A 25,013-nucleotide genomic window follows, 5' to 3' on the forward strand; every position below is an offset into this window, starting at 1 on the left:
TTTATTGTTGATAAATGTATATTGTTTTATGCAAATTGTCTCTCCAGTAAAGGAGACAAACTCTAGCACAGCGCCACCTATTGGAAGTAGCGATCCTAAAAGTCACAAGTGGATTTTCGACAATCCTTTGCAATATGACTCAGGATATATAAGCCAGATCAGAATCCCAATTTGCAGACACGGTGTTTCGGGGTGCTTGCCCCTCGTCAGTGCAAAGTATGGGGGTGTCTGATCTGGCTCATGATTTGTTTTATGGTCATTCACTTCTTACTGTATTTAAGAATATTTTTTTTCTCATGCAAATGACAAAGAATTATTTAGCACAAGCCTTGATCTTTAATGGTATTATAGTTTTAAAATTTGAAAGGATTTTCTATTTTACTGTAATAAGAAGAATCATAGTGTGGATAAAAAAAAGTAATTATTCTAAAAGATATTTTCACACAAATTCTAATAAGTTTTGTTCTTTTTGTTACACTTCAAGAATGTGGACACTGAAAAATTCATTACAAATGTTCCAGGCCAGAGCATATAAAAGAAGAAAAAAATATACCATGGAGAAAAAAACACAAATACATTAAGAGATGTCAAGGACTTTCTGACATTCACAGCAATACTCCACGCCAAGTTTTAAAAAGAAAAAGATTTTCATTACAAAGTGTGAAAATATTTTATGCAGAACATTTTTTTTGTACTGTGGTAATGTGAACTGACCAGTAAAATATTATATAGTTTGAAGTCAACATATTTTTTACATGTTATAAAAAATACATCTTGCTTAAAGGGAGCTTGTTAGGCGAGCATGCTGCCAAACCGCAGCCTGACTGTATAATTGAAGCCTGACATATATTCTCTTGCATGTCAGAGAACATATACATTAAGGATCTGACAGGGGACCATAGTTGGAGATCAGACTAGTCCGGCGCTGACCCTGACTACCTCATTCAAGAGCTACATTAAGTGATTGACAGGTCTCTCATTATGTACATGCAAGAGACTGGTCCTTCACCTGCAATAGTCCGGGAAAAGTTGGCCACAGATAAACCCTGGCTGGAACTGTAAAGTACCGTATGTTTCGGTATATAAGACGCATTGGATTAAAAGATGCACCCCAAATTCAGAGCAAAAATAGGTAAAAAAAATGGTCTGTTTTATAATCCGGAGGTGTCTTACCAGAAGGGGCAGCAGCGGTGGTGGAGCGGAGTCACATGAGGCAGGGGCAGTGGGTGTCCCAGTAGGCTGTGCCGGTGCAGCTGTGTTGGGGCTGCGGCAGAGGCTGGCACTGCGACGGAGGCTGGGGCTCGGGCAGCTGTGCTCATAGGCCGGCCCTGCAGCAGTCAGACTGCTCGGATCCGGGGGTTTTGCTGTGGCTCGAGGGTCCCCGGACCCAGGGCTCAGCGGCCACTCAAATAAGAGGGGGAAATATTTACAAGGGGACAGTTCGTGACGCCACCCATGGTGTGCGGTATGGGAGTACCGCCACTGCCGATGGGAGTACCCGGGGTGGATGGAGCGGGGCAGCGAGATGGAGGTCCCTCCACAGGTAGGGAAGGTCCCAGGGCTCCGTAGGGATGGTGAATGGGATGGTGGAGGTGATTTGGGCAGGTCAGGACCGGGGAGGGCAGTGTACTCACTCAGGCTGTGAAGATGTTGGTGCAATCATTAAGCAGACTCTGACACAGGAGTAAACCAAATCTCTGGGTACCTCTGCCACTCTGGGGAGCCCGTCCGGGTGTCCATCTGGTATTGCTTAGTGGTCCGGAGCCTGCCTCCTTGCACAAGTATACAAGTTCCTAAGTGACCCATCGGCCTGAAGCTGTCAGGGTCCCACTCCCTATATTGAAATAGTGGAGATGTGCTCTCGATGGCTGACACTTGGGATTTCAGTAGGCAGCATAAGCTGGAAAGCCCTATGCCCCTCGTTGTGTTGATGCCCTCGATCTCTGAGCTCTTGGCGAAAGTTCATAAAGAGACTATCCTCCACAGGTGAATTATCAGGTTGCGTGAAGCTACTACCTGATCTAGGGTCCTGTACCCAGCCGTACTCGGTACCGGTCCGGTTACTGGACTTCCTGGTGCCGGCCCTTCTCCAAAACTAAGTCAGTACACCTTTTCCAATACCCTGCGACCGGATCTCCGACTCCTCTGGTCCCAGACCACCAACTGCGACCCAACCAAGGTCACACAGGGAGCTACAACTCCCTCAGCTCCTCACTCTCTGAGGGCTACTACTGACCTCCATGGAGCTGCTGCTCCCAGCTCCTTACTCTTTGGGAGTTACTGCTGAACTGACTTCCTCCCTCCCACCAGTCTGCTTGACCCCTAGGCTGGTGGCCCTTTTCCAGCTAGACCACCCACTGGTGTGCCTGACAGGGTGTGGTGTGAGGTGTGGTTAGGATTTAAGTGCTGATGGAAGCAATACCAGTGTGTAGGAACCCAGAACCATGGAGGGTGGATTCTGCACCATAAGAGACAGGGGTGCAGTTCCCCGTGACATCCTGATAGAGTCAGGGGCATCACACTCATGCTGGGACAGCCGTGCTGGTGCTAGGGCTGCAGCGGCAGCGGCTGCCAGCAGTGAGGGGTTCAAAGAAATGGCAGTGGTGATTGAGGTCTCTGCTCAATGGCAAGCCAAAATCTCATCTGCTCAAGCGCCATCTCCGGGCATCATTTTCCTTAAGTCTGCTGCTCGGAGATCAATGGGCCAGATGTGGCGCCTGTGCAGATGAGAGCTTGAGCTGAGAGCTCTATCTGCTCTGCGCCGACTTCAGGCGGGATTTTTGAAAGTCCTCACCGTCCACAGCCCAAGCCCAGCCGCTGGACAACACGTACTGTCTCCTCATCACCAGCCGCCGGAGACCCCACACAGCCCCACAAGCCAACACAGAACCCTCACAGCCACCAGAGGCCTCACAAAAGCTGCCGCAGCACCCGCACAGCCTCAGCAGACCCCGCACAGCCGCCGCAGCATTCCACCGGCCTCATGAGAAACCCCCCTCACTCCATTAACCTGGTGAGCTACATTCAGATTATAAGATGCACCCCTCACTTTCCTCTCAAATTTTTGGGAGGAAAAGTGCGTCTTATAATACGAAAAATACGGCATATCTTATCTGAAACCTTCTGTGATTAGCAGCCACAGTCTATGAAAATATACACTGAAAGCCCAGTGTGGGCAGGGGCAGATCCCAGAGCTCTGCTACATGCAAAATCTAAAATCTTTCACTGTGTCAGAATGGCTGCACACAGTAATATAAGTGATAAATCGTTTAATTTAGAGTCTCTTTGCCTACATCATGCTTATATCAGATGAGGTAGCAAAAACCTGCTGACAGATTCCTTTAAGGGAAACCGGTCACCAAGTTAATACTTCCCAGTCTGAGGGAAGCATAAAATAGGGAGAAAGACCCTGATTCCAGCAATGTATCATTTACTGGGCCTCCTGTTGTTGTTTTGCTAAATGTGCTCTCTCATCTGCTAAAGCTCTGCTAGTCCTCTCAGTCATGAGTTTCTGTTAACTCAACTACATCATTGATTGACAGCTTACTATCCAAAGACAGAAAGCTGACAATCAATGGTAGAGGATGAGTTTAGTCAAAGCACGTGAATATGGAGGACTACATAACGGGAGCTGATCACCGAGAGGACTAGCAGAGCTGCAGCATTACTGCATGATTAATGCTACAGCAGCAAGTGACTCAAATTTAGGGTAGGTGCACATGTCAGTATTCTCCACATCCAAGAAAAATGGCCCAATTATGTTGATCAGACTCTGATTAGAATCTGATCAGTGTGGAATATTTTTTTCTTGGAGGTGCAGTATAAAAAAAAAAAGTTTCTCCACCTTTTCCATTCAGTCAGTCAGTAAAAATCAGACCACACTTGGATGTCATCCAAGTACGGTCCTACATTTGCCATATACTCAGACTTGCACAGCCGATTTTGATCCGACGGCTCAAAATCAGACATGTCACTGATTTTTAACTCAGAACACTGGGACCAAGAAAAAAATTGGACATGTGCACAGCCTCATAGAATAATATCGGTACAGTACCAAGTGTTATCCATCAAAACCATGGATAGAACTTATCAAATGTAAACAGTCATGTGTACGAGCCATTAGATTCATGGTCTGTTCCTACTTCATACTGTTCTCAGGTTAGACAGCAGAAACCATGTGATACATTAAGGTCAAGGGCTCACTCACATCACCGTATTTTCAGTCCGAGTGCAATATAACAAAACATTGGATAACACTCATCCCCATGCTATTCTATGGGCTGTTTCTGATTTTTTTCCTTGGACTGAATCTGCCCAAGTTGCCTGTGTAAATTAGATTGCACTCATCACGCACGTCAAAGGGGTCCATGTAAAACAAATTCGACTGCAGTCGGTAGGATTTTCATGAACAAAAGGCTGCTTTACACGGTTCGACCGATTGTGCAAATTCACAATCGATCGTACCCGCCCCCGTCGTTTTTGCGTCACGGGCAAATCGCTGCCCGTGGCGCACAAAGTCGGTAGCCCCCCGTCACACGTACACCTCCCGTCCGACCTCGCTGTGGGCGGCGAACGTCCACTTCCTGGAGTGGGAGGGACGTTCAGCGTCACAGCGATGTCACACGGCCGCCGGCCAATAGAAGCAGAGGGGCGGAGATGAGCGGGATGTAAACATCCCGTCCACCTCCTTCCTTCCACATAGCCAGCGAGAGCCGCGGGTCGCAGGTAAGCGATGTTCATCATTCCCGGGGTGTCACACGGAGCAGCATGTGCTACCCCGGGAACGATGAACAATTAAATTAAACGATATTATAAAACCTAATGAGCAGTACACGACTCATGATTTGTGAGCGATACTGCGTCGCTAGGAGGTGTTACACAGGCCGGCATCGCTTGCGATGCCGGATGTGCGTCACAAAAACCGTGACCCCGACGATCTATCGCACGATAGATCTTCTGGTGTAAAGCAGCCTTAACAAAATGGAAAATATAGAGAACATTTTTTTTCCATCTTCACCACACCAGAGAAATTCTGATCTCTGATCACACCTCTAATCACACCTTTACAATATATAATAATCCTACACTTGTATAATAATAAGAAAATTGCAATCTTGAACTTTAGAACCAAGTGTCAATGCCGGGGCATGATTATGCGGTTCTCAGTGCTGTGAGTGGTGACAATAAATCATCTGGTCACACCTACATGGCTAAAAGCCAGCGGCTCATGGGAAAATTAAGTTTTTTCCTGGGAGACGCAGTTTCAGTACTGTTATAATGTTAGTAAACGATAGATTAACACTATGTCTGAAGATTAATAGTGTTGTCAGAATTAACGGTTTCCTTTTTGAAGTTTAGAATACTCTGTTAAAGAGAACCTGACAGCCGATTCATGCTACCCAAACTACAGACTAGGAAGAGGCCACAACCATTACTTTTCTCCATGTATGTTTCACTCTGAAACCATCCATTGGACTAATCCCTTGTGTTGCATTTAATCTGGTCGGCTTTCAAAAATATATTTTCTTTTAAACATCACAGTGTTTTAGACAAATCATAAATTACTGCAATCACTAAGTTGATTTCTGATCCATGTTTGGGGCTGCATGAATCAACTGTTAGATTTTCTTTGAGGGAACAGTCAGATGGCTATACAACTCAGATTAGGAGCGCAATGCAATGCTCAGACTAGTCACTGGCTTTCCTGGGCATGACAGCTGTATAGAATTACATGCCATCATGCTGTCACACACAGACTTGGGGAAGTTCCGGCATGGGGCAAAACACACATCACCCAGGGGTTTCACCATGACAAACAAGGGGTACACTGGGGACACTTTAACAATGGTGGTCCCTAGCACTAGTGAGAGTGAGGATGGACACCTCCTGCACTTACCTGCAACTGTAACCTGCACTCCTAGCCAGTCCCTATACAGGTTCCTGACCTTTCGCTGAGAAGGAATCTGAAGCCCTGAGTGACCCTACAATAGTCCTGGCTAGTGAATGGACAGGTAAGGATTATTATTAATGAGATAGACCTGGCTCACTCCACGTGGGGGTGCTCTAGAATAATAAGTCCAATACTACAAAAATATATCCGGCACACCACAATGTTAAAGAGGAATCTTAGGTTTAGTTTGGAAAAAAATGATGATTTATTGTGTATATACAAGAAAGTCCGTCCAACGTTTCGATACAAAAGGATCTTTCACAGGGACAATGGGACTAGTATAAAGAAAAGAAAAAACATACATAGAATTAAAAACAAAAACAGTAACAGTGAAACACTGTTGTAGTTACATGATCAGACAAATAGTGAATATGAAGATAATGGCAGAAACTGCAGAGACAAAGAAACTCTTAAATCCATTAATTTCATAGGCACCAATGGAAGAAACACGAAAATCTCCATTAAGATATAAGACAAATGACAATCTGTTGAGACATGAAAAAGATCATTAGAGAAGTGACCATACATGATGATAAGACACGTACCTAAATGTATAAAAGGATTGTCAAATCGCATCAGTACAAGTAATGATGGTCATCAAAGTATATTGGAAGAATGCGTAAGCGTTCTATGAAGGAGGTAGACAAGAAGACCGGGTTATAAATGAAATATATCGAACAAAAAAGTCTGATTACACAAGTCAGAAAAAGAGTCTGGTTACACAAGTCAGAAAAAGAGGGGGGACATACCTCAGTAATATACTTTGTGATATGGTGCTGAGGGAGTGTCCATCAAGGATGTGTTGTGATATCGTGCACGACGGGGGGATATCCTAGAAAAGATGAATCATGGAAGAGAAGAGGTGAGGAGTAATGCTATGATCCTCATTTGTAAAGGAGACAGAATATCAATATTATAATATGCAACAGGAACCTATATGTATCAACCTACCGAATCACTGGTACTAATTAATGTTAGTAACACAATATTGGATGAGAGGTCCGATCATGTGACAGAGAGATGACGCCAAAGCAGTTCTTATGCAACGTTATCTGTATAAGTAATGGAATGTAAAATATAAGTAATATAAATGAGGAGGAAAGGAGAAAAGAGGGGAAAAAAAGAGGGGAAAAAAAGGATTCTAGGTGAAAGGGTGAACCTACCAGGGAAGGAGGAATCTCAGTAATCGTTGGGGGATTAATGCTAGAAACGGAGTAGGTCTCTAAGGGTCACTTGGAATGGAAAAGAGAATAATATGAAACATGATCATATGCGTTAAACATTTATAGAATAGAACTATTAGGGGTAGGTCATTCCATAGGTACCTGGTCTGTGCGTATCGCAGGGTGTATATCTGGTCTGTACATTAGGGTATGTTGGAGAGACGTATAGTGGTTCCCTGCAGGAGAGAGGTCCAGTTTGTCTAAGAGAGATTCCCTTATAGAATGCAGTGCAGGAATTCTAGATTAAAGAAAAAGAACCTGTAATATAAACACTTGTCCCACATGGTGCATATAGGTCAGTAAAAAGGGAAATAAGATGTAGAATATTATACTTTCCAGGAAGGAGGAATTGGCAGTGCTGCCGGCTAAAGTGAGATGAGGGGAAGCCTGCAACTGAAGGTAAAAAAATGGTAAAGGATTTGTAAGAAAGAGAATGTATGAACGGACCGTAGAGGTGCCATTCAGGTAGTACCTGCGTAGATGAGGATGTGGGTCTCCTGTGGTGGCGTCAGCAGGGTGCGTGGATAGCTGTGGGCTCTTTTATATGCGTCTATGTTAAAAGCTGCGTCCACTTCCTGTATCGGAGTGGAACGCAGTGAGGTAGGTGGAACGCACGCCCGCGCATGCGCATTAGTCTAATACAACACGCATGCGCAGAGTGAGTGGGGAGCCGTGTTTGCTTCTTAATGAAAGGAAGTGTGACGTTGTTGGTGCTTGCTGTCAGCTGCCAGGAGGGGTGAATGGAAAACATAGGCGAATAGCGTCAGGGGCTGTTTGGACATCATAACATGTGTGTGTATAGCAAATAATTATAGTGATCAAATAGATCACGTAACTTTAAATGGAGCAATTGGAGTGAAACGTGGGGTCACAGGATTATAGTAAGAAGATAGTGTGAATATAAGAAAAAGATAAGAAAGTGGAAGGAAAAAGGAAAAAGGCAATGTAAATTATATTAAGATATCAAGGGACAAGTTTATGTGAGTGTGTGACTCGTGTAGATTAATGTGATGTTGGCTGTGCAGTAGTGATGTATAGTGGGTACTCGTGGGGGAAGGGGAACTATAGTGAGACATATGTAGGAGACCACATAAAGAAATGGATACCTAATACAAACCTATATGGTGCTGACAGATGAAAGTGAGGTACGTGATTACTGTGGTGGGAAGTGAGTCGCAATAGAGTGCAGCAAGAAATTTCACGTGGCTAGGGGAACCTAGAGGGTAAAGGGAGACAAAATTAGACAAGGTAATCAGACATTATGTATGTAATGGGTCAAAAAGAACTTATTTACTTATTTTTATTTTTTGCTATTTTCATTTATGTTCTTTTTGACCCATTACATACATAATGTCTGATTACCTTGTCTAATTTTGTCTCCCTTTACCCTCTAGGTTCCCCTAGCCACGTGAAATTTTTTGCTGCACTCTATTACGACTCACTTCCCACCACAGTAATCACGTACCTCACTTCCATCTGTCAGCACCATATAGGTTTGTATTAGGTATCCATTTCTTTATGTGGTCTCCTACATATGTCTCACTATAGTTCCCCTTCCCCCACGAGTACCCACTATACATCACTACTGCACAGCCAACATCACATTAATCTACACGAGTCACACACTCACATAAACTTGTCCCTTGATATCTTAATATAATTTACATTGCCTTTTTCCTTTTTCCTTCCACTTTCTTATCTTTTTCTTATATTCACACTATCTTCTTACTATAATCCTGTGACCCCACGTTTCACTCCAATTGCTCCATTTAAAGTTACGTGATCTATTTGATCACTATAATTATTTGCTATACACACACATGTTATGATGTCCAAACAGCCCCTGACGCTATTCGCCTATGTTTTCCATTCACCCCTCCTGGCAGCTGACAGCAAGCACCAACAACGTCACACTTCCTTTCATTAAGAAGCAAACACGGCTCCCCACTCACTCTGCGCATGCGTGTTGTATTAGACTAATGCGCATGCGCGGGCGTGCGTTCCACCTACCTCACTGCGTTCCACTCCGATACAGGAAGTGGACGCAGCTTTTAACATAGACGCATATAAAAGAGCCCACAGCTATCCACGCACCCTGCTGACGCCACCACAGGAGACCCACATCCTTATCTACGCAGGTACTACCTGAATGGCACCTCCACGGTCCGTTCATACATTCTCTTTCTTACAAATCCTTTACCATTTTTTTACCTTCAGTTGCAGGCTTCCCCTCATCTCACTTTAGCCGGCAGCACTGCCAATTCCTCCTTCCTGGAAGGTATAATATTCTACATCTTATTTCCCTTTTTACTGACCTATATGCACCATGTGGGACAAGTGTTTATATTACAGGTTCTTTTTCTTTAATCTAGAATTCCTGCACTGCATTCTATAAGGGAATCTCTCTTAGACAAACTGGACCTCTCTCCTGCAGGGAACCACTATACGTCTCTCCAACATACCCTAATGTACAGACCAGATATACACCCTGCGATACGCACAGACCAGGTACATATGGAATGACCTACCCCTAATAGTTCTATTCTATAAATGTTTAACGCATATGATCATGTTTCATATTATTCTCTTTTCCATTCCAAGTGACCCTTAGAGACCTACTCCGTGTCTAGCATTAATCCCCCAACGATTACTGAGATTCCTCCTTCCCTGGTAGGTTCACCCTTTCACCTAGAATCCTTTTTTTCCCTCTTTTTTTCCCCTCTTTTCTCCTTTCCTCCTCATTTATATTACTTATATTTTACATTCCATTACTTATACAGATAACGTTGCATAAGAACTGCTTTGGCGTCATCTCTCTGTCACATGATCGGACCTCTCATCCGATATTGTGTTACTAACATTAATTAGTACCAGTGATTCGGTAGGTTTATACATATAGGTTCCTGTTGCATATTACAATATTGATATTCTGTCTCCTTTACAAATGAGGATCATAGCATTACTCCTCACCTCTTCTCTTCCATGATTCATCTTTTCTAGGATATCCCCCCGTCGTGCACGATATCACAACACGTCCTTGATGGACACTCCCTCAGCACCATATCACAAAGTATATTACTGAGGTATGTCCCCCCTCTTTTTCTGACTTGTGTAACCAGACTCTTTTTCTGACTTGTGTAATCAGACTTTTGTGTTCGATATATTTCATTTATAACCCGGTCTTCTTGTCTACCTCCTTCATAGAACGCTTACGCATTCTTCCCATATACTTTGATGACCATCATTACTTGTACTGATGCGATTTGACAATCCTTTTATACATTTAGGTACGTGTCTTATCATCATGTATGGTCACTTCTCTAATGATCTTTTTCATGTCTCAACAGATTGTCATTTGTCTTATATCTTAATGGAGATTTTCGTGTTTCTTCCATTGGTGCCTATGAAATTAATGGATTTAAGAGTTTCTTTGTCTCTGCAGTTTCTGCCATTTTCTTCATATTCACTATTTGTCTGATCATGTAACTACAACAGTGTTTCACTGTTACTGTTTTTGTTTTTAATTCTATGTATGTTTTTTCTTTTCTTTATACTAGTCCCATTGTCCCTGTGAAAGATCCTTTTGGATCGAAACGTTGGACGGACTTTCTTGTATATACACAATAAATCATCATTTTTTTCAAACCAAACCTAAGATTCCTCTTTAACATTGTGGTGTGCCGGATATATTTTTGTAGGTAAGAATTATTAGTCACACTGTTCCACTAAAACAACACACAAGGGAGGGAAGACAAACAGGGGATTCAACAAAGAATAAACTCCAACTTCTAGGCTGCAGTCAGACACCAGGATTGCAGTCTACACCACAACAGACAGAAAGGGTACCACCAGCTCCTTTTACCTCCAGGCCAAGTCTCAGACTAAGGATTCAGTATAACCGGCACCCCCTACAGGGAGAAAAGAGTATATATAGGGACTGGGAGTGTTGAGGAGAGTTAATGAGTATGCTGCTGGCAAGGAGAAACTGACAATAACCCTACAAGTTCCAAAATAAAAGAAAATGCATTTAATATTGAGAGCCTTGCATGGAAATAACTCTCTAGCCCTGAATCTGTCACTAGTCTCATAATGAAGAGAGACAGCGGTGATACATGCTCTGGTTGGGAGAGCCAGCCAATCTGAGCAGTGTGTTACGATCCTCGTCTTTGTTATAAATTATTAGGAAAGAGTCAGACGGTCCTAACTAGTAATGAGAGCGCAAGCTCGCCACTGCTTATCACTCGATTGGGGCTTTGGCGCAATTCAAGTACTGAGTAAAATGGAAGTCAATGGGAATGTCAGCGATTTTCAAACCCTGATGCTCAATGGAGTAACGAGTAATGGCAAGAACGCTCGCTCATCACTATTTATAACCCAAGATGAGCGGTGTGAGATCAGCAGCTATTAGAGCTGCTTATGCTACATGTGTCTGTGTGGCCACCCAGGGGTTGTGATGTGGGATGCAGGGTGTGAAGAGTTTTGCAAGTCTAAATAATGTTTATAATTTTAATCCTGAGAAATTGAAATTCCAGAATTATCAGTATTCTCTCTTATTGAAAAGAACAATAAACAACACATACATATAATTACACTTTGAAATTTTAAATTTACATTTTCCTCTTTCAGCAGTACAAATGCTTGACTTTTTTTATTTTCAGCTTTGTTGAATGCATTATTTTTAGCCTGGTGCCTGCTACCATAGCCCACTCACAATATTTTGGCCATGGATTTTACTAAATAGCCCACACAAAAGCTGTAGAAAGTACCGACCTAGGCAAAGTGGCCAACTTACCAACGTCACATTCTGGGAATTCTGCCAGAATGAACATTGATATATTTTTTATATTAACTCGTGTAGGATTTTATGTCAAGTACAGAGGAGAAAAAAAAATTAAGTCTGGGAATAAAAAAAAAATAAAAAATAATACAGTAAAGATATTATAACCTGAACTTTACACTAAGTACAAATCTCAGCAAAACCACTGAGCGAATTCTCCAGTTACGATTGATGTTTTGTTGTTCCAATAACATAACCCAATGGGTAAATGACTTTCTAAATGTGAATGGATTAGGCCCTGCACTTACATGTCAGGAGCGTTCATACATAATATATACTCTTAGATGTAATCACATTGATGGCTGAGGTTGCCAAGTCTGTGTGTAGTGGATCAGCTTTAAACATGCTGAGCTAATGTGTATTCAATGTGATATTTTATCGCCACCAGTGCTGCTCATTCGTTTCCAGTCTCATAAAACCTCTCGCTCAGTGTTCCTGTCTCATCTAGATATGCACACATGATTAAGCCTTGTTTCGGGCTTTGTACAGCACCTAGCAGATATCAGATTGCCTACTTTGTCCAGTAAATTAATTTCAGCTGTTAGTACACGACAGTGTTTTTTTTTTTTCCCCGCTCCATGTGGAAATGATGTGTAACCTGTTAATTTTTAATATGCACATTAAATAGTTTGTTACTATGAAAAATGACTGTCGTATAAGGTACATCAGCACTGGAAAAAGCCAACAAATAAAAAGAAAGGTGTTAAAAAACTAAATAAAATGTATACTTTGATACCATTATAATATTTTCTTTTAGCCTAATCTTTTTCAAATTAGAATCTAAGGGTAAAAAATAAAAAATGTATAAGGGTTCATGCAGACCTCCAAGCTTATCGAAAGAACATCATATGTGGCCAAAAGAAACCAGATCAAATCACCCAAACTGCATAAAAATATATCAATTTTTTATTGGAATATATTTAAAAACACACATGGGAAAATATAATTAAAGTAGAGGTCACAAGGAGTAGGAAAAAGTGAATACACCCCAGGCGGGGGAACATTCTAGTGTCGGTGGTGAATGAAACAACATATAGTGCAGGTCACATGGAATTAACAAGTGACTGAATCAATATATCCATGCAAAAAATCAATGCAAAATATTAGACACCAGAAATCCATATAGTCATCGCCTAATGCGACCACATAGTACACAACTCACCCATGAGGAAGTCCCCACACGCAACCCAGTTTTCAGTTGGTCCCTGACACCATTGACTTATATATGCCTTATGAATCTTGTATTGATGACTCCAACCTAATTGGTTCGATCTCAGACCGCAAGGCATAGACTGGCCACAGGTTTCAAGACCAGAGCACCATGCCTTCATATATTTCTATGGAGCTGTCATGCTTGGGTCGGGAGACGCTCGGCCAGTCCAAGATCAGACCAATTTGCGTGATCCCTATTAGCCCTCCGTATTCCACCCCATTAAAGCGGTGATTCACTAGTCAGCATTACTGGCCACATCGATATAATGTTGAGGAACAAGGCTTCTCTAATACCTTGTGTTGGCAATACTGCCAGTGAGCGGCACTATTGCGGTCCGCTCATGCCCATCACGTGACCCCCCGGCTCCATGACATTCTGATGTCCGGTGATGTCACGTCAACTTCCAGTTGACCTGACACCACCAAGGCGGGCCCCAGTCTCTGAGAATGACTGGGCTATGGGCGGCATTTCACCTCTCATCACAGTCCAGCATCACAGTGCAGCATCTCCCTGCTCTCTCCTTCACCATAGAGCACCGCAAGCAGGAATGATGCTGGGCTGTGACGAGCGGTGAAAGGCCACCCACAGCCCAGTCACTCAGGGAGATTGAGGCCTGCCTTGGTGATGTCAACCATAAAAGGTCATGGAGCCCAGGAGTCACGCGATGGGGATGAGCGGACCACAATAGCGCCGCTCACTGGCACTATTGCCAACACAAAGTATTTCAGAGAAGCTTTGTTTCTTAACGTTATATCGATGTGGCTTGGAAAACTAAGTAGGGAACCACCTCTTTAAGTTTTGGACATACTAATTGTAGCTTAGAGAAAATGCCATGGTTGAAGCTGGCACAAATCTCCAACTGCTGAAACAAAACCAATTATAGCAGCTTTGCCAATTGTGACACACTACCAAGGACATGAAGAACAACAAGTTTTGTAATTCTACCAGCTTTCTACTAATAAAGTTTGCTACAGAACCTTGTCGCTACTCCGGCAGACCGGCAAACAGGACATTGTTTAATTTCTTATTTTTCTCATTCATTTTTAGTTGTAACAATTACTCAATAGAAAGAAAACATATTGCCTTTAAAATCTGCAGGATGTGAATTTTTAAAGGGGTTGTTCCATGGGATTCATATAAAAGTAAAGAGACAGTGTTACATGGGCGGCCACCTATCCAGTGGTCAAAGCACAAGACAGAATGATGATTATTGCCAGTTCTGGAGATAGACTGGGGTTGTGTGGGCATGCGAAACATGCCTGTGATGCGACAATCTATTTAAAGCTTTGTTCACACTATTATTATGGCTTTCATTCTTAAAAGGGACCATGAAAGGTATAATAGATCTGTTTACAGAGTATTTTTTCATTATTATTATTGCTTGAGTAATTGGAAAAATTTGGACATTGAATTTTAAGGTGGTCCAAGACCAGAGCTGCACTCTGGAGGGGGGGGGGGGTGATTGGGCTGGTTGGTTTCCATGCCTTGGTAATTCTCTGAGTGGGGACTCCATTGAGTAAGTACAATTTCGGAGGTTTCTTTGGTGGACACAGAGATTGTTGGCTAACGCATTTCCAGATTGTCTGTGGCATAGCCCAACCATCCACAGCAGTAGTATACATGCCAGAATGGTGGATTATATATTATGGATTACACTTATTTGTACTTACTGTGACTTCATTAACAAATCAATGAGTAAAAATTAAGGTGAAAATTGATTCTTACCATAAATTCCTGTAGAAATGCAGGGGAAAGCCTGAAATGGGAACAAAAAGAGAAGTATTAACACTTATAATTGACATCAACAGCCTGAATAACAAAAATATGACACCTAAGGACTACATCTAGGCAAGTAATGAAAATTCAAGTTTGGTCAAAATTATGGAGATGTTATAGGAGCCAAAGTCTAGATACCTGAACGTATCTGACAGGTGAATGCACATCAGCATTGACTTATATTAAAGGGGCAATCTAGTTAAGAAAACACATTTTAATTTACAGTATAAATAAGGAAATCTGAGTTAATAGATTCAGGTATTCTATAAGGCTGCGATCCCATGCAAACTCCCTATACCGCAGTCAATTTACAGCTTCCCTGAAGAATCACTTAAACTTTCAGGGAAATAGCTGATTGGCCCCACAGTTTTGCATATAAAACATGGATTAGGCAACTGTGCAAGAAAACATTAACAAGTCTGCAGTGGGCACAGCGATGTTGGCAGTTAAAACCCGCAGCATGGCCGTGGTGTGTGAATGAAGAGCAGCTAAAAACAACATTCCTCATTCTGGAGGACTAATCCTCCATTACACAGATTTTGAATGAAGACTGTGCAATGCATCATTTCTCCTGTAGAGGCACTGCAGAGAAATTGAACAGTGGCTGAGCAACAAGGTTTTCTCTACAGGGTTAAAATTTGTGATCAGTTATAGTCTTTTAGTAATGTGGGATTGTGCAAAGCAGACACCTTGTTAGATTATAAGTGGTTGTGTTAGTAAAATCATATTAGTGGGGTGAGAAAAAAAAAACCTTACACATAAAGGACAGACAGTGAGAATAAAAAGACTGTAGGTCATAGGGTGCATTTACACTGGACGGTCATTGAGAAAGAGCATTCCCCCAAAGAAGACCACGAAACGCGGAAAAGGGGCGCGTTTGCTATCTGTATCTTGCGGTCAAATTGGGTAAGCACTTGCTATATACCTAATGTGTATGATGTGTGTTGCTGGAAATTGTCACTCCATGCAGTGAATGCACTGTGCATTATATATCAGCATTTGATTGGGGCTCTTAGTTGGTATCCCACTGATTTATAAATTATTTCTATTAAAGCTGCATGCAGTGATCTCTCCAGCACCCACCTTAAGTACCTTCTGCACTCTGTGCAGTGTACCCCTGTTTTGACTCGCATTGAACAGATATCTTTATCTGGAACACCCTGCTTCCTAATTTATACTAATATTACTTGATATTGTCCTGTGTTTTTTGGTGTACGATTTTAATCTTTGTGTATAATAAAGATTTTTGATATTTTACCAAAAAGTGGATATTTTTTGGAGTTTTGTTATACTCTAATTGATTATATGGGTCATGAGTTTCCCTATATGTCCTCCTGTCTAAATAATTATAGTGCTAGGACAGACCTTTAAATCTGATAATGAAGGTGATCTTAAGTGTCCTATCTTGTGTTTTAATATGTTTATCCAGTTTCCACTTAAGATTTCCATTGATGGAGAGCTCACTACCTCCCGTGGTCGCCTGTTCTACTCTCTGACTGCCCTCACTGTCAGAAAGTTTTTCCTAATGTCTAATTGGTATCGCCTTCCTTTTAGTTTCATCCCATAGCTTCTTGTACTTCCTTGTGCTAATGAAAAGAGGTAGTTTCCTCTGCACTGTGACTACAACCAAGACAATCAGAACTCTGATCGGAGTATCATTAGAATAATCGGCCTGATTCTCTTGCATGTGAAAAGCTGCGGCCATGCGAACACAGCTCAAGAATGATAAACGGCTTGTCTAAACAGGCTGCCAAATAGCATTTTGCTTCATGTTTGGGTTAAATGATTTAAACTTGCTTACAAATAATCATTCTCAGCAGCACATAAATAGGACATGTGCTGCCTAGAACATTGACCTTGATTGTGTTAACAATCCTAAAGTGTACATGGTAGTGCAACTAGCCTCTCTAAATAAGTTGTTAAATGACCAACAATATGTTTACATGTCGTAATCCGCGATCTTTTACCTGCACTCTAAAGGCCCCATCACACGCATCGATATATCGTGCTATCGCATGAGACATCGCACCCGCCCCCATCATTTGTGCGTCACGGGCAATTAGTTGCCCGTGGCGCACAAAGTGGTTTACCCCCGTCACACGTACTTACCTCCCTCACGATGTCGCTGTTGGCGGCGAACATCTTCTTCCTGAAGGGGGAGGGACGTTCGGCGTCACAGCGACGTCACACAGCGGCCACCTAATAGAAGCAGAGGGGAGGAGATGAGCGGGACGTAACATCCCGCCCACCTCCTTTCTTCCGCATTGCTGGCGGGACGCAGGTAAGCTGTGTTCGTCGTTCCCAGGGTGTCACAAGGTGCGATGTGTGCTGACTCGGGAACTACGAACAACCGGCGCGCAAAAGGACGCACAACATTATGAAAATTAACAACATGTCAACGAGCAACGATAAGGTGAGTATTTTTGCTCGTTCACAGTCGGTCGGAGGTATCACACGCTACGACATCTCTAACGATGCCGGATGTGCGTCACGAATTCCATGACCCCGACGACATATTGTTAGATATATCATAGCGTGTGATGGGGCCTTAAGTCCTCTGTGTTGTACAAACATTTTTACTATTCTTAAGACGATTACAGTTTTCTTCTCAGGTTAAGATCCAAACTATGAGATTGCACTTTACTTTGGCCATACATTTTTACTGGAAAGAACACAGTATGCAACCCTGGATGTTCCCCATCGACATTTTCAGCCCTCAACCTAGGTATTGTAATAGTCATCACAGGAATGATAAGTCACAAGTAAAGTCGATTGTGTCAAACTCCAGGTCCATCAACTAGGTCAGTGGTCTGGTCGCTGGACAGGAGGCTCCTGAATCTCTTACCTTTCAGTATTCACAGCACTTTTTTATTAGCTGGGTTGGTGCAACATCATCTGTGCATCATCTTGAAAGGTAAGAGATTCATAATCCTCTGCCAGAAATAATGGACCAGAATACAGTAAATTGATCCTCACAACTCTAGTTCCAAACTATTTATTTCTATCTCTGCTTTTAGCCTGGTGCCAATCCACAGCTGAGAAACAAAAAGCCAATTAAATCTAGACTAATTACCAACATTGTCAGGCAGTTTGTCCCCAGCAATTAGCCCGTCTCAGAGTCCTTAGGCCAGCGTCAATCTGTGGATAAGTAAAGTGCAAGGAGTAGTGGAAGGACTTAAAACAGAATGGGTTATATTTACTATTTAAAACGCACCAGAATTCTGGCTTGAAATTAAGGTAAAATTCAGGTACATATGCTGTATACCACATTTATTTGGTGTGCAGACATTTTTAAGCCTCAAAAGGAGTTCCTTAGGGTTCCGTCACACTAAGCGACGCAACCAGCGATCCCACCAGCGATCTGACCTGGCAGGGATCGTTGATGCGTTGCTACATGGTCGCTAGTGAGCTGTCAATCAGGCAGATCTCCACAGCGATTAAAGATCAGCCACCAGCCACCAGCGACCTATGTAACGACATTGTACTTCGTAACCATGGTACACATAGGGTTACTAAGCAAAGCGCTTTGCTTGGATACCCGATATGTACCTTGGTTACCAGTGTCCGAAGCTGCCAGAAGCCGGCTCCCTGCACACGTAACCATGATACACATCGGGTTACTAAGCAAAGCGCCTTGCTTGGATACCCGATATGTACCTTGGTTACCAGCTTACCGCAGGCTGCCAGAAGCCAGCTCCCTGCTCCCTGCACATTCAGATCGTTGGCTCCCGCTGTCAAACACAGTGATGTGTGCTTCACAGAAGGAGAGCAATGACCAAAAAATGGTCCAGGACATTCAGCAATGACCGGCAACCTCACAGCAGGGGCCAGGTCGTTGCTGGATGTCACACACAGCGACATCACTAGCAAGATCGCTGTTGCATCACAAAAAACGTGACTCAGCAGCGATGTCGCTAGCGATGTCGCTTAGTGAGATGTGGCCTGACCAACAATGCACCAAATAAAGACAATTTTTGGTGTAAAAAAATATTCAAAAATAAACCAATCAAGAGGTTGTGTAAAATTAGACTAGACAGTCAAAGGGTTTATTCAGACAAGCATATCAGATGTACATGTGCTGTCCAAGTAAAAATCGGATCGCACACTGACCAATGTAAACTTATATGGCTATCCAGATAAAAAAAAATTCACAAGGGTCAAGCGTCTGTATGAAAAAAAAAATCACAGCATCCACTATTCTCTTCCGAGCTTTGCCTATTTCTGTCTATGGGTGTGCAAAAAAACCCAAACAGATCCCATACGGATCATCTAGATAGAACACAAGTTTTGCAGACACATTGCCTTTATTAAACTAGGAAACTGTATTTGATCATGTACAGTTTCAGTTTAGAATGTTGAGTAGTGATGAGTGAATAGTAACTATTCAGGTTCGGATTATTCGAACCCAATCCCAAAGTGCTATTCCGGTATTCATCACGAATAACGAACCTAATGCAAGTCAACGGGCAACCCAAGCATATTTCTTGCCGTGACGAATACTGGCATAGGACTTGGTATTCTGTACGCATTATCCAAACACGAATAGTTACTATTCGCCCATCTCTAATGCTGAGGTATACAAACATGTCACACAGTTGTAAAATACGGACACAAGGACAGAATACCTATGACAATACATATTAAAATACTCCATGTTTTCTGGATTATTTTTCATATTCTCGAGTGACCTCGGCCTCAAGTAGATCCAGTATGATAAATTTGGCACATCTACCCCAACGGCTAGGTAGACTTTTTCACACATTATAATATAAATATATTACTTTTTGCAAAAAGAAAAATCCTTTTCAAAAACTGGAAAATCATTTGGACAGTATGAAACATAAAACATACCTTTCTGAGTGCTTTGCTAACAAACATATCCCTTCAAGCGAATGGCCTGCCAACTGTCCTTTGGCTTGCAATTTGTATAATGGGATATTATTTCGTAGTACCTATGTGACCCTACATGGTCTCAAACATAATTACTGTCTTGACTTGGAGTTCTGTCTTTTGAGTAATTACCATTAGTGAACATGATTGGAAATTTGCAGAAAGACTTGAGCTATGTTTCTTTGGAAAGTAGGCACTATTAATAATATATGAGACATTTCATGCATGCATTTAAGAATACTAAATAGACCATAAAAGTGTGGACAAATTGCTAAGTGCGTTTCATTAGTCTATTTTACAAGTTGTCACAATTCCTGGGTGCTGGAGGGATCTGAAGTTGTCACATCGAATAGTGAACCACAAAACACTATACTGAATTCTGAAATGGGTTTAACGCTGTATAACTAAAACCATGAAGACTTCTCGGCACATACACACTGTTTAAATAATGCTGCATAATTGTTAGGATCGCTGTCTGCAAATGACACCCAAGCAAATTTAACCATGAAAATAGGATTCAATTATTCTGTGGCTGTAAATCTTATTTACTATGTGCTGTGACGAGTTTGAATCCGTAATGTTTTTTTGCCTGACGTCATGTTAACAGGTCATAGTCTAAGGCAGGGGTCACAAACTTGGCTAGATATATGGGCTACACATAAAAAAAAAATATTTGGGGGACCACGTTCTTTGCATGGCCAAGTGACATTTTTAGTGATACCATATTTTTTATCTACAGCTTTGGATCACTGTTTTTGAATATTTTTCCCCAGTTTATTATAACAAATGTCCACTTTTTTTGTTTATATATAGAAGAATTTTAACGGTAAAAAAAAATCATGATTTGTTTTTAATTATGTTTTTACATTTTATCCCCTACTTGTAAATAATATTGTCTTACAAATAGCACCATATACAGTTAGGTCCAGAAATATTTGGACAGTGACACAAGTTTTGTTATTTTAGCTGTTTACAAAAACATGTTCAGAAATACAATTATATATATAATATGGGCTGAAAGTGCACACTCCCAGCTGCAATATGAGAGTTTTCACATCCAAATCGGAGAAAGGGTTTAGGAATCATAGCTCTGTAATGCATAGCCTCCTCTTTTTCAAGGGACCAAAAGTAATTGGACAAGGGACTCTAAGGGCTGCAATTAACTCTGAAGGCATCTCCCTCGTTAACCTGTAATCAATGAAGTAGTTAAAAGGTCTGGGGTTGATTACAGGTGTGTGGTTTTGCATTTGGAAGCTGTTGCTGTGACCAGACAACATGCGGTCTAAGGAACTCTCAATTGAGGTGAAGCAGAACATCCTGAGGCTGAAAAAAAAGAAAAAATCCATCAGAGAGATAGCAGACATGCTTGGAGTAGCAAAATCAACAGTCGGGTACATTCTGAGAAAAAAGGAATTGACTGGTGAGCTTGGGAACTCAAAAAGGCCTGGGCGTCCACGGATGACAACAGTGGTGGATGATCGCCGCATACTTTCTTTGGTGAAGAAGAACCCGTTCACAACATCAACTGAAGTCCAGAACACTCTCAGTGAAGTAGGTGTATCTGTCTCTAAGTCAACAGTAAAGAGAAGACTCCATGAAAGTAAATACAAAGGGTTCACATCTAGATGCAAACCATTCATCAATTCCAAAAATAGACAGGCCAGAGTTAAATTTGCTGATAAACACCTCATGAAGCCAGCTCAGTTCTGGAAAAGTATTCTATGGACAGATGAGACCAAGATCAACCTGTACCAGAATGATGGGAAGAAAAAATTTTTGAGAAGAAAGGGAACGGCACATGATCCAAGGCACACCACATCCTCTGTAAAACATGGTGGAGGCAACGTAATGGCATGGGCATGCATGGCTTTCAATGGCACTGGGTCACTTGTGTTTATTGATGACATAACAGCAGACAAGAGTAGCCGGATGAATTCTGAAGTGTACCGGGATATACTTTCAGCCCAGATTCAGCCAAATGCCGCAAAGTTGATCGGACGGCTCTTCATAGTACAGATGGACAATGACCCCAAGCATACAGCCAGAGCTACCCAGGAGTTCATGAGTGCAAAAAAGTGGAACATTCTGCAATGGCCAAGTCAATCACCAGATCTTAACCCAATTGAGCATGCATTTCACTTGCTCAAATCCAGACTTAAGACGGAAAGACCCACAAACAAGCAAGACCTGAAGGCTGCGGCTGTAAAGGCCTGGCAAAGCATTAAGAAGGAGGAAACCCAGCGTTTGGTGATGTCCATGGGTTCCAGACTTAAGGCAGTGATTGCCTCCAAAGGATTCGCAACAAAATATTGAAAATAAAAATATTTTGTTTGGGTTTGGTTTATTTGTCCAATTACTTTTGACCTCCTAAAATGTGGAGTGTTTGTAAAGAAATGTGTACAATTCCTACAATTTCTATCAGATATTTTTGTTCAAACCTTCAAATTAAACGTTACAATCTGCACTTGAATTCTGTTGTAGAGGTTTCATTTCAAATCCAATGTGGGGGCATGCAGAGCCCAACTCGCGAAAATTGTGTCACTGTCCAAATATTTCTGGACCTAACTGTAGTAATGTTGGCTAATATCTAGTAGTAATTATCCCATCCTGGCCTTCATCGTTTAGTAATGTCTCCCATCCTGTTCCCATTCTTGTAGTAATGTGCCCCATCCTGTAGTAATGTGACTAATCCTTGTACCCATCCTGTAGTAATATGACCCATCCTTGTTCCCATCCTGTAGTAATGTGCCCATCCTTGTCCCCATCCTGTAGTAATGTGCCCATCCTTGTCCCCATCCTGTAGTAACGTGCCCATCCTGTAGTAATGTGCCCATCCTTGTCCCCATCCTGTAGTAATGTGCCCATCCTTGTCCCCATTCTATAGTAATGTGCCCCATCCTGTAGTAATGTGCCCCATCCTGTAGTAATGTTCCACATCCTTGTCCCCATCCAGTAGTAATGTGCCCATCCTTGTCCCCATCCTGTAGTAATGTGACCATACTTGTCCCCATCCTCTTGTCCAGCCACAGGCAGAGTTTCAAAGGATTGCTGTAATGACAAGCACGGAAAACTTCTACAGCCCCCACTGCTGTCATAGCAACCCAACAGTGATCCACGATCCCAACATGGGTGAGCCAGTGGCGCTTAAACTGGCGCTCTCCCATGCTGGCGAATCTTAAATGCTGCTGTCAGAATTTGACAGCGGGATTTAACAGGTTAACAATTGCGGGCAGCCATTACCTGCTGAGTATGGAACAAGCTCACCCCATGAGCTCGCTCCATACACCCTATTCTGACTTGTGCCGTATTTGCATGGCAGATGTCGTGAAAGGGTTAATGTATACTACTAGGAGCCCATACATTCTAGACACACACACAAACACACACACACACACACACTCTAGAGGACTTACCATCATTCCATCTCCTGTTAAGCCCTTCCATTGGTGACAATTTGGTCACATGACAGTGAATGTCACCAAAGGTTCTCAAACAATCTACTCATCGGAAGCATTGCTGATGATGCTATTATCAGGGCATCTCCTGCTGCAGATGTTGGGGACCCCCAGGGGCCCTAATGCTGGCCCTGGAATATGCCTTTAATTATGGTGCAATTTTTCAGACTATGACTCTGAGGATTCACCCTCCATCTATACAGATCATGCTCATGTCCTCTTTCAATTGCATTGTTATCTTTGCTGTCACCACTGTGCACACCGGAAATGTAACATTTCTGAGGCCACATGTAAATCAACCAGTGCAAACTGGCTCTATTCAGCCAGAAAATGGTGTTTCTGGTGCAAATCTTCTAAATCTACATAGCAGACACAGATTTATAATGTAACTTTAGGGCAGTTCAAAATGTGGGAAAAGTTTTATTAATCAGTTACCACTGTTCATGCCAGCAATCTTAGTTTTGTTTAGACTTGTATGCTTTATAAAATGCTCTGACTCATGATTATATGTGCATTTTATACAATATTTTAGCAAATCTCCTCTACATTCAAACCATTAACAGAAATGGTATATAGAAAAATCTACTGAATGTGATGCGCACATCTAACCCTACAGCTAATAATGATCATAGACCCACTAATGTAAGCATCAGATTTTGAGTTTTGGATTATGTCATCCGATCCATGGAGCTGAAATTCATTTAGTGTTACTTATAGGCACACAATTTTTGGCCAAGACTATGGACCAATTATATATATATATATATATGTGTCGCCCTGGGCAAGCCAGAGGACACAGGTCACACACCACCACACCCTACATCCCAGGTAGGCACATCTAAGCTAACCAAAAATCCTTGTTGCCTTCCTCCAGAGACTGATGATTCACACCAGGGGGTGGGCCAGGCGGTTGGCTCCGCCCACCGAGGAGGACACAGTTCTGGAGGTGGGAGAAACCAGGCAGTTGAAGTCTAGCTGAGGGCTAGCGAGGAGATTAGCCCAGGCAAGGCTTGAGTGAGGAGCTAAGTGGAGGAGTAAACAAGTAGTGAAAGTAGAAAGAAGGAAAGTGGTAAAGGAGGAAAGCCAGTGAGGTGACAGTAACGAAAGAAAGCCTGAAGGGTCCAGCTGTGTGTAGGACCAGGTCAGCAAGGTCAGCGACGGCGGTGACTGTCTGGAGGGGGACCGTTTGGAAGTTCCTGGAAGGACCCCGTTGGCTGTGTGCCCGGCGGTCTGGAGCAGTGTTCCGAAGGACAGTCAGCACCAGGGCAGGGGCCTCTCGGACCCCGGCAAGGCTAGGAGTCGCCAAATTTGCCAAATCCGTCAGTGAAGGGGACGTAGATCCCCCAACAACCAAGTCCCGATTGAAGGCAACAGCCCAGCCAGTATAGAAGAGACACCGCCACCGCCAAGGCACCAGTTTCTTAGGGCCAGCGCCTGCGGGCAAAGAGTAGAGCTCCCCCGGTCCAGCTTGAAGCCGGGGAGCGGGTTACTGGTGGGGACCCATCGCAACCATCAAGTACACCAAGGTGCAAGGAAGAGGGACATCACCGTCACCTACCGGGAGAGCAAGTGCAGCCGTCCGTGGGACCGTCTTGCCAGCCGTTTGGTTTACCGTAAAAACTGTGTCAACGTCTCAGGCTGAGTGAGTACCACAGTGCCGCAAGGCACG

The 25,013-nt window shown here is 42.7% G+C and overlaps 1 protein-coding gene across 2 annotated transcripts in view; it reads right to left on the reverse strand.

Moving 5' to 3' along the window:
• MACROD2 (mono-ADP ribosylhydrolase 2) overlaps positions 1-25,013 on the reverse strand; it is a 2,939,506-nt gene that overhangs the window by 808,713 nt on the left and 2,105,780 nt on the right. For both annotated transcript variants that reach the window (XM_075338062.1, XM_075338061.1), the window contains exon 7: positions 14,949-14,979. In XM_075338062.1, the coding sequence (XP_075194177.1) occupies positions 14,949-14,979 (31 nt within the window). The remainder of the gene's footprint in view (positions 1-14,948; positions 14,980-25,013) is intronic.

The sequence above is a fragment of the Anomaloglossus baeobatrachus genome, chromosome 3, assembly GCF_048569485.1.
Source record: "Anomaloglossus baeobatrachus isolate aAnoBae1 chromosome 3, aAnoBae1.hap1, whole genome shotgun sequence".
NCBI classification, from domain to species: Eukaryota; Metazoa; Chordata; class Amphibia; order Anura; family Aromobatidae; genus Anomaloglossus; species Anomaloglossus baeobatrachus.